The sequence below is a fragment of the Dipodomys ordii genome, unplaced genomic scaffold, assembly GCF_000151885.1.
Source record: "Dipodomys ordii isolate 6190 unplaced genomic scaffold, Dord_2.0 Scaffold190, whole genome shotgun sequence".
Classification (NCBI taxonomy): Eukaryota; Metazoa; Chordata; class Mammalia; order Rodentia; family Heteromyidae; genus Dipodomys; species Dipodomys ordii.
Window position 1 is genome coordinate 2,636,274 of NW_012267406.1, and position 13,064 is coordinate 2,649,337.

The 13,064-nt window shown below is 35.2% G+C and overlaps 1 protein-coding gene across 1 annotated transcript in view; it reads left to right on the plus strand.

The window, feature by feature from the left end:
* The window catches only part of LOC105999457 (chromosome unknown open reading frame, human C8orf34), a 354,355-nt gene that overhangs the window by 311,257 nt on the left and 30,034 nt on the right, over positions 1–13,064 (plus strand). The window contains exon 11 of the mRNA XM_013034481.1: positions 908–955. Coding sequence (XP_012889935.1) covers positions 908–955 — 48 coding nt within the window. The remainder of the gene's footprint in view (positions 1–907; positions 956–13,064) is intronic.

Consider the following 13,064-nt stretch of genomic DNA (forward strand, 5'->3'; position numbering starts at 1 on the left):
ATTTATTTCCAAATGCCTCTGGTTGTGGAGTGTGAAACATAACATATCCAAACCAATAACTGATGATTTGGAATTTATCTATATAACGATGTTTGAAATTTCCATGATTTAAAACTCATTGGTTAGTAGTGCTTAATGAAATGTTGGCAAAAGGCATAAATAATGGATAATTTAGTAATTACATCCCAGTAAGGTAAAAAAATTAAATATAAACACTGGATTTAACATTTAATGATGTATTTATTTTCTTTCCATGAAACATTTTTGTCTAGGTGTTAAGTCTTTTTTTTCTTTTTTTAATTGTGAAAATACTGTACAGAGGAATTACAATTACATGGGCAAGATAATGAGCACATTTCTTATCAAGCATTGTAGCCTCCTCCTTTGTTTCCCATTCCTATCCCTTCCCATCCTCCCCCTGCACCCCCCCTCCTCACCCACCTCCTCACGAAAGTTGTAAAGTTCGTTTTCAACATAACAACTTGTACATCTCATAGTTGCAATGGATAGGTGCTAAATCTTCACATACAGTTAGAACATATACAATTGGTGACTTCTTCATCTAATGTTAGCACCATTTTATAAAATCAATAATGAAAAATTTTATGTTTGTTGAGTATTCTATATATATATATATATATTGAGTATTCTATATATATATATATTGAGTATGCTATATATAACTATATAGTCTTTTATAATCCTTTTTATATGATGACTTGTTATACTGAAAAAAATCACAAATGTAAGAAGCTGTTAAGCTGATAACCTACCAAGTATTTGCTGAGAAGTGGAGAAAGAAGGCAACGTTGGTGTTACTGTCTGTTCTCACTAACCTCCATGATTTTTTCATTCTTTACCTTCTTTTTTCCTGATATTTTCCATCTCTCTTCCTTTTTGCCTCTAGGAAGAAGCCTCCCATGGAGGACACTCATTGAAAAACTACATTGAAGAAGTGAGTGTGCAGGGGGCCTTGCAAAATAGTCTGAATCAACCTATCATGTAGGTTGAAACACACATTTGGCATTCCTCCATCCACTGTCAGTTTCCTAATCCATATGTGTTCACCAGTCATGTCCACAAAAGCAAGATCATCAATAATGTCATAATTAAATTATTTTCATTCCTCATTGATAAAGACACATAACATGTTAATCCAGTTGTTCTGAACATGATGGTGAAACTGTAGGAACCCAGTGCTGGTATGTTTTCATTGACATTTATTTATCTCCTAATAAGCAAATATGAAACACATTTTATATTAGGAATGAACACAAAAGGAAAATAAAATAAAGTCATGATCATTGTTCTTTTTGAACAAAAACACTAATACTAGGTCAACATTCATTTTTACTTATGTGACAATGTGTATCAAAGTATTCTTTGGTAAGGTGTTACACCTTAGTGCCTCCCAGTAATTAAAATGGATAGTAGAATTCCCTTGGAAAATCCTTTTACATTGTTGGGTTTATTTATTGAAGGGTGTTCTTAGTCACAGAATTTTGAACTGACTACAAAAAATTGAGAATTCTTAGAAAAATTGGTGGACAGAGCCCCTTAGACTTGGTATTAAGTCAAATCCCAGGGGGTCACAAAATGAGCCCCTAAATCTGCTGCAAGGGAAGAAAACTCTGGAACAATTTGATAGGGTCCTAGCAGTATCAAATATTTGGTTTGAATATTACTCCCTAAAAAAAGTCTGCTTCTCTATGTAGTTATGGATACTGTGAGTCCACTAAAAAAACTTTATATGCCTCCCCAATACACTATGTAGACCATACATTTATTCAGCAGAGTCTCATTTACCTGCAAATAACATTTGAGGAAGAAATTTAGAGTATATTACATCCCTTTGGGTTTGCATGCTTATAAGTTATTGAAGCTTTGTATAAGGCAGATGGAGAATGAGTAAATGAAGGATAGAAAGGAAGTAATTCAATAGAGTTAAGGTTCTATGCCTCAAACTATATGGGACAACCCTAAGTTTCAGGTAATGAATAGGATGAAGAGGGAGAGTAGAATCCATTAACACAGTTAGTATTGCTTCATGGTAGAAAGATATTATTTTCCAGGTATTGACCAGTAGAATCTAGCTTTAGAATTCTATGGTGGCCTAAGCCCTTGGCTTAGCATCTACATCCGTTGGTGGAGCTGAGGTAGTGGTAGGGCAGTTCCTTAAACAGGATGTCTCTGTTTCTTCTAATAGATGAGGAAGGGGATCACAAAAGGGTTATAGGAAACAGCTTGCATACCAATGATAGACATGTTAGAATAGTCCTTATTTTAATAACCAATATACAATTGGCATGTGTTGCTTATAATTGTATGATATGAAAAGATGGTTGATAATTTTTGCCTTCTCTTTGGAGATGCCTGGAGAGTACTGATCCTCAAAATATGGTGCTGGGAGCTTATAAGAAATAAAAGATCTTGGAATTCACCAAAGATCCTAAGAATTGAAAAGATCATCCCAAGAAGATCCTGGGAATCATAAACACTCACACATCCTTTCTCATATTATTTATGGAGACTAATTGTACACATCCTAGAAAATCCCTAGGTTTTTTTTTTTTTTTTTGGTCGGCTGTGGGGCTTGAACTCTGGGCCTGGGCACTGTCCCTCAGCTCTTCAGCTCAAGGCGAGTGCTCTACCACTTGAGTTACAGCGCCACTTCCGGTTTTCTGGTGGTTTATTGGAGATAGGAGTCTCACAGTCTCTCCTGCTCGGGCTGGCTTTGAACCGCGATCCTCAGATCTCAGCCTCCTGAGTAGCTAGGATTACAGGCGTGAGCCACCAGCACCCGGTGAAAATCCCTAGTTTTGTATACTAAAACTTCCCTAATAATTTTGAGTTATTCACTCATCAACTCCCCTCCAATTTTTTTAATTTTTTATTTATATCTCCCGAGCTTATGAAATTCAATAGTGACTTTTGAGTTTCTCAAGTATGTGTGAACTTTTCACTATAAACTTTACCTCTCTTAGTGGTCCAGGACCACAAAGCATTTTCATCTAATATAAATTGTTGCTTAGATTTTGTTTAGATCTTTCATGAACCTATAAATGATTGTTATTTACAGTAAAACTGAACATATGACCTCAAGAAGTAAATTTTTCATGTGTACTGTACTGGTGCTTGAACTAGGCACTATCTTTGAACGTTTTCACTCAAGACTAATATCTTCTAGCTTTTTTCGGGGGAGGGGGACCGGTTGTGGGGCCTGAACTCTGGGCCTGGGCGCTGTCCCTCAGCTCTTCAGCTCAATGCTAGCACTCTACCACTTGAGCCACAGTGCAACTTCTGGCTTTTTTCTTTTTGCTTATGTGGTGCTGAGGAATCGAACCCAGGGCCTCATGTATACAAGGCAAGCACTCTACCACTGAGCCACCTTCCCAGTCCTCTTCTGGCTTTTTAATGGTTAATTTGGTTTAGAGTCTCACAGACCTTCCTGCCCAACATGGATTAGAACTATGATCATGAGATCTCAGCCTCTTGAGTAGTTCAGATTTCAGATGTGATCCACTGGAACCCAGAAAATAAGTGGATTATTAACTTCTTAATAGAACAAAAGTTTCTGTTTGTAAACTTTTATTTATTTAGTCCTCAGGAAATGCATATCAAACACTTTTCTATTGAGAACGCACTCAAGGTTTGAGCTGTAAACTATTATTTTGTTTTTTTCTCATTCATGCTTTTATGTCACTTTTGTTCTTTTTTCATGTGAGTAGAATCAGGCAACAGAGAAAAATATTTGTAAATTCTGGAAGCATTGAAAGCAAAACTGAGCTTGCAAATATCGCAAACATTTGCTTTTATTCCCTGCACACTAAAATTCAAATAAACCATAGTGGTTACATTTTTCCTACATTTAACATTTCTTATTAAACTTTGAACAATTCTTTGCAGATCAAAGCTTCTGTTGTTTTCTCATCTAGTCTTATATAATGAGACAGAATCATAACCACATACTAGGCAACTATGTTTAGACCGAAGTCAAATGAGAGAAGACAGGGAATATAGCTTTCCTTAAGGCTAAAATGTAAATTTTGTTTCATATTGTTTTATTTTTTCATGTATTAGTGTTATAGACTAAAATTTTTATTTTTGACCAAATGAAATGAGATATTTTTAAAGTCTATTCTTTTGATTCTCAGATTAGGTCTGATAAATTAAAAGACAGATAAGTTTTTAAAATTACACATCTTTTATGTACATCTCTGTACATAACTTTTACAATAAGAATTTAAAAACTTTTTAAATTACGTGAAGCACTTCTCTACCCAAGATAAAAATAAACATTTCAAAATACAGAAAACTTATCTTTTTAAAAGCATAATATTAAAGTGCACTCAAGATAGAGAAGTGAAAACCACTGTCAACTTGGAGTATTTCCAACTCTTGATTGTCATATTTTGCATTAAAAAAGCTAATCTATCTAAAATTTCACATTCCCCAGATAAAATAATTGAGAAGACATATATTAGCTAAAAATCTCCTTATTCTAAATAAAATGTGATTTAAATATAAACACATGAAATAATTATTAGATATTAAAAACTTTAAATAAGTAAAGATTGAAGTCAACAATGATAAAACTTTTTCAGAAGCATTGTGAAATTGTCTCTCATGACTTCAGGAAGTGGTGATGAAGGACAGACCTGAACACATGGGAGTGAGAACTCACTCAAGGTGTCATGTGGCAGCTTGACAATCTCTAAGAGTGTCAGACAGAAAAGAAGCACTGGAAGCTGCCTTGAGAATCTGTTGAGCTTGGCTTTGCCAGATGTACCATCTGAGCAGGAAAGAAGATTTATTTTACGTGACAAAACATCTTAGAATCATTTCTTAAAACAATTCTGGATTTCTTATTTCTTCTGTATGTATCCTGAGATATCTACTAGGAAAGAATGAATTTCCAAGTAAATTTTTGACAGAGTGCATGCTATTATTAACTGTTATAAATAAGAGACAATTTTTTTTATAATTCATCATTTACTTTTATTTATATGGTACTCATTTGGGTTGTGTGATATTTTCAGTAGTTTAGCTTCTTTACAAAAGGTATGATAATCAAGATTTGAAAATAATTGAAGTTGATAAGGTATTTTTACTCTTGTATGTTTTTGATTAGGCATTTATAATACTAAAAGAAATACTTGCTGAAAATTGAAACAAGTATAACTTATTAGTACAGTTTTATTCCATTAGGAAATCAGGCAACAGTATTATTGAGAAAAATTCTGCTTGATAGAAAATGTACTCATTACCTTGCTCATGTAACTGTAACCCCTCTGTACATATTTTTTAAATAAAAACTTATTAAAAAGAATAAAGAAATATTACTAAATAATAATCTTAAAAAGTTATAATTTTAACTCTCAAACAAATATAAAATGAACACATATCAAAGACTGATAGAATAAGGGAGCAAATTCTCATATGCATAGTCAAATAAGGAATAGAGAAATAAAGTTATATATAGATACAAAAATTAGCAAAATTTAATCTGAATTCTTAGGATATTAATTTAATTCCAATACATACAATTTGCATTGATATAGATAAGAATCATTTTTATTGCTATCATTTTTAAACACATGTCATAGGGATAAAATAGCTGAAGTCAATGAAAACCTCTGTAGAAAAGATAACTGGGAGTATATGCTAAAAAAATGACTTAACTTTTCTTTCATCCTTTTAAAAATCCTCATGACTTTTTCTTGTCATTTCTGTGGAGAGAAAAGCCACCATAATGACTTGTACATCTCATTGTTGCAATGGGTCCACCTGTATCCCTATTTAAATGATTTGTTTTTCCCCTTCCCCTCCACAAATTATACCAACATCAAATACAGTGAAAGCAGAGGTAATACCGTGAGGGAAGGACATACAAAGCAACAAAAAATCATCTTATAAATATGTTAGAAACAATTCCATGAAAGAGAAGAACATTTGAACACATATCTTGGGGTTCATTTCCCTAACATCAACTTATCTGACCTTTTCTGCTTGACTCCGACATTTCGTTTGGGGGGGGATCAGGTAGGCGGGACAGGAGGGGGATGAGAAGGGATGGGAAAGGGAAACAAAGGAGGAGGCAACAATGCTTGATAAGAAATGTACCCATTACCTTGCACATGTAATTGTAACCCCTTTGTACAGTATTTTCACAATAAAAAAATAACTCCCTTAAAAAAAAAGAAAAGCCACCAATGAAACAAGTTGGCCAACCCTAGAGTGCAATTACAATGTATAGTGTAGAATAACGCATTTCCTGTGTAAATTTGGTTAGGTAGTGTGTATCAATTCTGTAATGTTTTCACAATCTATCACACTTTCCTATTTTTGCTATTATACTCTCTTTTCTTGCCTCAGATCTATTAGTTAAAACTGATAGCTCCTGTGCTGGTTTTGTCAGCACACATTCTAAAATTATAATGATACAGGGAAGATTAGCATGACTCCTGAGTAAAAATGACATGCAAATGCGTGAAGTGTTCCATATGTTTCTATTTCTAATTTAAAATAATACAAAAAAAGAAAAAGGTGTTTTTCTGAAGTAAGCTTTCAGCACCTCTATTCTTGGTAAAGATGAGCAATAGGTCATTAAAAATGAAAATGGCATTAGTTCAGAGATTCAGAGCTGCTTCACTTGAATGGTGTCCAAATATTTTTGTAAGATTTTTTTGAAATTGTTACTGCAAAGGTGATTATGTACAGAGGGGTACTATTACATAAGTCTGGTAATGAATACATTTCTTTTTGAACAGTGCCACCTCTTACCTCTTTGGATGGTTTCCATTATTTGTTGTGACTAGAATGTGCTTATAAATCTACAAAACACCCTGGATGGAAACAGAGGAAAGAACACACTTTGACATGATAAATTATACAGGACTCTAGACATTCACACAGTGAAACCAAAGGAGACCATTCTTAGAAGAGGATCACACAGGCTCAATATCTATGGGCATATGATTATACAAAATGATGTTTGTCAAAATGAACAAATTTTGGATCTTATGATTTCTTTATATTCTTCAAAATTACTTAGGAGGTTGTCAATGTGCACTACATCTTTTGATATGTACTATATTAGAAATTAAAGGAGCTTTATAAAATACTGCATTTATGCTAAAATAACAATAAATATACCTTCCTGACTTGTTAAATATAAATTTCAAAAAAGAATCCCTACAGTTACTGAACTTACTCATTCTTGTATTTTCAAGCTATATGACTCTGAGAATAAGTAGGCGGGAGAAGCATAACTAATTGTTTTTTTAGATTTTAGCCTACTCATGTGAGATATTTCATTAACAAATAAAAAAGTAACTGTAAGTTAATTTTATAATTTATCTGGAGGAATTCATTTTAATATAAGGGTAATTCCTTGTTAGTTGAAGCAATCTATGAAATATATCTGGAGTGGAGTGTCTTTTTGTTTTATATACAGATTGTTTTGTGGCTCCTTGTTTTATGAGTGTTTAAGCCTTTCTGAAGAATGAAATTTGATGCTTATTGACATATTTATCTCAAAATGAAAGAAATATTTAATTCAGAATTAAAATGGCCAGGGCTGGGAAGGTGGCTCAGTGGTAGAGCGTTTGCCTTGCATGCCTGAGGCCCTGGGTTCGATTCCTCAGCACCACATAAGCAAAAAGAAAAAAAGCCAGAAGTGGCGCTGTGGCGCAAGTGGTAGAGTGCTAGCCTTGAGCTGAAGAGCTGAGGGACAGCGCCCAGGCCTAGTTCAGGCCCTATGACCAGACTCAAAAAAAGAATTAAAATGGCCAATGATCAAAGAAATCTTTGTTTAAAAAAATAAATTTCTTATTGTGAAAATACTGTACAGAGGGGTTACAATTACATAAGCAAGGTAATGAATACATTTCTTATCAAGCTTTGTTGCCTCCTCCTTTGTTTTTCCCCTACCATCCCTTCTTAATTTTTTGTTTGGTCTAAGTAGACTGAACTTTCCTGACCACATGTGACATAAACCATTGATTGATTGCATTTAGTGAACAAAAATAAGCTCTCCATGTGGAATAACAATATGCTGATGTTTACAAAGTGCTTATTCTGTTAGCTGAGAGTATGCTATATTGGTTCAGGGCTGGTAACTGTGTTCCATATGATCAGTATCCTTACTTCCTACCACTTGCAGTCCCAAGACATTTGCTATACTTAGCCAAAGTGTTTTAGAAAAGGAATGAATGGCATTTCTTCTAAAACCAGCCCAGCTCTTGGGAATATGTAAAAGTTTGTACTACTCAGACTTAGTTTAATATTCCTGCTGAAATTTTTTGAATGAACTTAACAAAGAAGAACACAACCATTCTTGATTTAAAAAAATGTTCAAGAGTTTAGCAACTTGACCCCATCAAAAAGAATTATAAGTAAGATGATGGTCTGAGCTTTTGACACTGGCCTGGGTAACGCAAGTAAGTATATTATATTAAGAGTGCTATACCAGGGAAACCAAAGTAAAAAAAGCAAACAATCCACTAATAGGAATATTTGCTCTGTCTTTGTAATTCTAATAGCTCAACATCTTTAATTTTTCTCAAGCTTCATATTTTACTGAAGTTGTATTCCATTTGTATGTAATATAATTCACAACCATCAAAAATAGTTGAATACTGCTTTTCCATTCAGGAGCAAAGCCATTAGAACTGGAAACTCATGAGCAGTATTGCTTAATATTCTGAGCAAGTATGGGGACAAATAATAAAACTGACTTATTAATCATATCTTTGTTTAGGATAATGGATTTTAGTTTTTGGACAAAAAGCTAGGGCAAATCTTTTTCTTTAACCAAAATATTCTTTATATCAAAAAAACATTGTTTTCAGGTTTTCTATTTTATATGAGGATCTTTAGCCATTTGATTTCACCTTAGGAAAATGAACCCACTCCTCCCATTTCCCTTGTAGTACTGGGATTGAACCCAGGGTTTCATAAATGAGAGGCAAGCCCCAAACCATTTGAACAATGCCCCTGAATTTTAGTGTTTTGTGTTTGAAATAGTATCTTAAAGCTACTAAGACTGCATTTCAGGATATTTTCCCAGGACGTCTGGAACCATCTCCAGTTCCAGACTAGCTGGAATTTCAGTCATGAGTTACCAGGCCTGGACAAACATCATTTAAAAAAATTCTTTACATTTCTTTTATGGCTAGGGAGGTTGAGCATTTCTGCATGTGTCTATTGGCTATTCTTTTTTCCTCTTCAGAGAAGTTTCTCTTTAAGTCTTTAGCCCACTTATTTATTGGGCAGTTGTTTCTTTGAGGATTTGTTGTTGGGGGACTTAATTTTTTGAGTTCCAGGTATATTTTAGATATGAGACCCTTGTCTGTTGTATGGCTAGTGAAGATCTTCTCCCAATCCGTGGGCTATCTATTGATCTTGTTAGCTATGTCCTTTGCCATGCAGAAGCTCTGCAATTTCATGCAATCCCATTTGTCCAACCTTTCTTTGATTTGTTGTGTTTCTGGGTCTCTATTAAGAAAATTTGGGGCTGTGCCAAGGAGACCTAGGGTTTCTCCTATTCCATCCTGTAATGTTTTCAGGGTGTCTGCTTTGACTCCCAGGTCTTTGATCCATTTGGAGTTGATTCTGGTGTAGAGAAATTTCTCTAAAGAGGAAAGAAGGATGGCCAATAGACACATGAAGAAATGCTCAGCCTCCCTAGCCATAAAAGAAATGCAAATCAAAACAACATTGAGATACTACCTCACCCCAGTTAGAATGGCTATAATCAAGAACTCTAATAATAACAGATGCTGGAGGGGATGTGGACAGAAGGGAACCCTACTGCATTGTTGTTGGGAGTGTAAACTTGTTCAACCACTTTGGAAAGTAGTATGGAGGTTCCTCAAAAGACTGCACATAGAGCTCCCCTATGATCCAGCAATCCCACTTTTGGGCATTTACCCAAGTGTTTACAAACAAGACCATACTAAAGCTACCAGCACAACTATGTTTATTGCAGCATTATTTACCATAGCTAAGATATGAATCCAACCCAGATGTTCCTCAGTAGATGAATGGATCAAGAAAATGTGGTGTATATATACACAATGGAATTCTATGCCTCCATCAGAAAGAATGACATTGCCCTATTTGTTAGGAAATGGAAAGGCTTGCAAAAAATTATATTAAGTGAAGTAAGCCAGGCCCAAAGAAACATAGGTCCTATGGTTTCCCTTATTTGCAATAACTAGTATATGCCTGAGACAAGCTGAAACGGTCAGATAAGTTGATGTTAGGTTAAATGAACCCCACCATAAGTATTCAAATTTTTTTCTTTCATGGGATTGTTTCTAACATATTTATAAGATAATTTCCTTTTTGCTTTGTATGTCCACCCCCCCACACACAGTATAACCCCTGTTTTCACTGCATTTGATGTTGGTATACTTTGTGGAGGGGAAGGGAAAAACGAAATTGTTTAAATAGTGATACAGGTGGACCCATTGCAACAATGAGATGTAGAAGTCGTTATGTGGGAAAACGAATTTTACAACTTTGGCGCAGGGGGAAGTGGGGGTGGGCAGAGAGGGGTGAAGGAGATGGGAAGGGATGGTAAGGGGAAACAGGATGAGGCTGCAATGCTTGATAAGAAATGTACACATGGGGGCTGGGAAGGTGGCTAAGTGGTAGAGCAGTTGCCTTGCATGCATGAGGCCCTGGGTTTACTTCCTCAGCACCACATAAGCAAAAAGAAAAAATCTGGAAGTGGCGCTGTGGCTCAAGTAGTAGAGCGCTAGCCTTGAGCTGAAGAGCTGAGAGACAGCGCCCAGACCCAGAGTTCAGGACCCACAACCAGACCTCCCCCGCATCCCCCCCCCAAAAGAAATGTACTCATTACCTTGCCCATGTAATTATAACCCCTCTGTACGGTATTTTCCAATAAAATAATTCTTTAAATATTGGATATGGTATAGCATTTTGTTTTTGAAATAGTGTAGGAGTATAGTTTTTCTTCTTCATTACATATCAGTATATTTTCCCCAGTGTCAGGATTTGGACTCAGGATCTCAAGCTTGTTTGGCTTGCTTACTTACAGCTGGCCCTGCAACAGTTGAGCCACATTTCCAGTCTGACTTTTTGCTGGCTATTTTGCAAATTGGATCTCTCCAATTTTTCTGTCCAGGCTGATCTCTGACACAAAAAACATCTAAGCCTTAGCCTCCTGAGAAGCTAGACTTATAGGCATGAGCCACTAACATCCAGCTACTTGAAAAATGTTGACATTTTACTGATGCTATTTTCTATACAGTTATGGAATTTTAAATCTGCAATTTTATCACATCAATATTGCTTCTTTGGTCTAGCCCTACAAGGCCAAATCTAATAATTAATAAAGTTAGGAAAATTAAGTTAAACCTTTAAAAAGCATAAATCCATGTGTAAGATTTAATAAAATTTTGCTAACTTTTCCTTCAACAGTCCATCTAGGGTTTCTCACATTCAAATGTCTGAAAGAATTGAGCCCTACACATAGACCACACATCTTCTAATCTATTACCCCCTAATCCATCATTAGTAAAGAAGTTATGTGCCCAAACTGACCGTTAATCCTGACCCCTGACTCCAGGGCATTTCACTGGGGAGCTCATCTCTTCTTGGATAGAAATGTAAGTTCCAATCCAAATAAATGACAGCTTTCAAGAATTGATTACGTTAAAAATAAAACATTGTAGTTGTTGATTTAGAGAGTTAGTGAAAAGATAAAACAGAGAGTTCCTATAAATCTCCTATCCAATTTCAATTATGACTAATACTTTACATTAGTATGAGACATTTGACATACTTAATAAGTCATAATTGATCCATTGTTGTAATGAAATCCACATTCTCTTCAGCTTTCCACAAGTTTTTTTCTAATGGCCTTTTTCGAATCCAGGATTCCATCCAGGATCCTGTCCAGGAAGCCACATTACACTTAGTACTTATATCTCCTTAGGTTCTTCTTGTTCTCTTGTTTGTGACATTTTCTGAAACATTACTTTATGTTTCATGACCACTACAGCATTGAGTCCTACTGATCAAATATTTTAGGGTTGTTTTCCCCATTGATATTTGTTTAAGAGTTTCCTTATACGTAAACTGAAATAATTAAAAAGAAAAAGAACATAGAGTGGTAGTTTATGCCTGTAAATGCAGCTATTTGAGAGGCAGAGATCTGGAGGACTGTGGTTTAAGGCAAAAATTAGTGAGACACACACCTCAACGAATTAGCTGGGCATGGTGGTGTGATCTCAGCTATGTGAGGGGCAATAGGTAGGAGAATCACACTGAAAGCAAAAATGTGAGACCATATCTGAAAAATATAACCAAAGCTAAAAGGAACTGGTAGCATAATTCAAGTGCTAGATAAGTTGACTAGCAAGTGCAAGACCTTGAGTTCAAACCCTAGCAAAGCATTGTGAAAAAAAAATGAGAACCCACAGAAACAAATTTCCATTTCATCACATGACTCATTAATGTTGACCTTCATTTAAAAGGGTTTACATGGGATGTTTGTCATATTTCTCCACTGTAAAGTCATTCTTTTGCTCCCTTTTCAAACTATTTTTTAATAATGATGCAATATTCACCATTAAAGGTCAGAGTGGCATTTTAAATAACTGTGTGCTCATGTTTGTCTCTTCCCATCCATGTATATCTTTTATCATTTGTTTTTTTTATCAGTATGAGATCAGAGATATTCTTTTTGTATTTGTGGTAGTAAAATACCATGTTTATTTTGCTAAATTGCTAGCTTTGGCTCCTGGTAGATATTCCAGTTGGCTTCTCTATCTTTTTCACTTACCTCATCCATAGGGGTGGGGAGGGGGGGCATACTTGAGCAGTACTATTTCCTAACACCAAAATATGGTCTTAATTGTGTATTTCTTGGTTCAGCTCTAGAATAGGTAATTTCTCCAAGATTTCTTATCCTTTCATTGGAAAATGGCATTAGAAACCAAGCTCTTGGTTACTCTTATCTACTTCCTTTGCTCTTCTGTACACTTTCTACACCAACATGGACAGCCGTGCCCTCACCATCTGCCATTCAT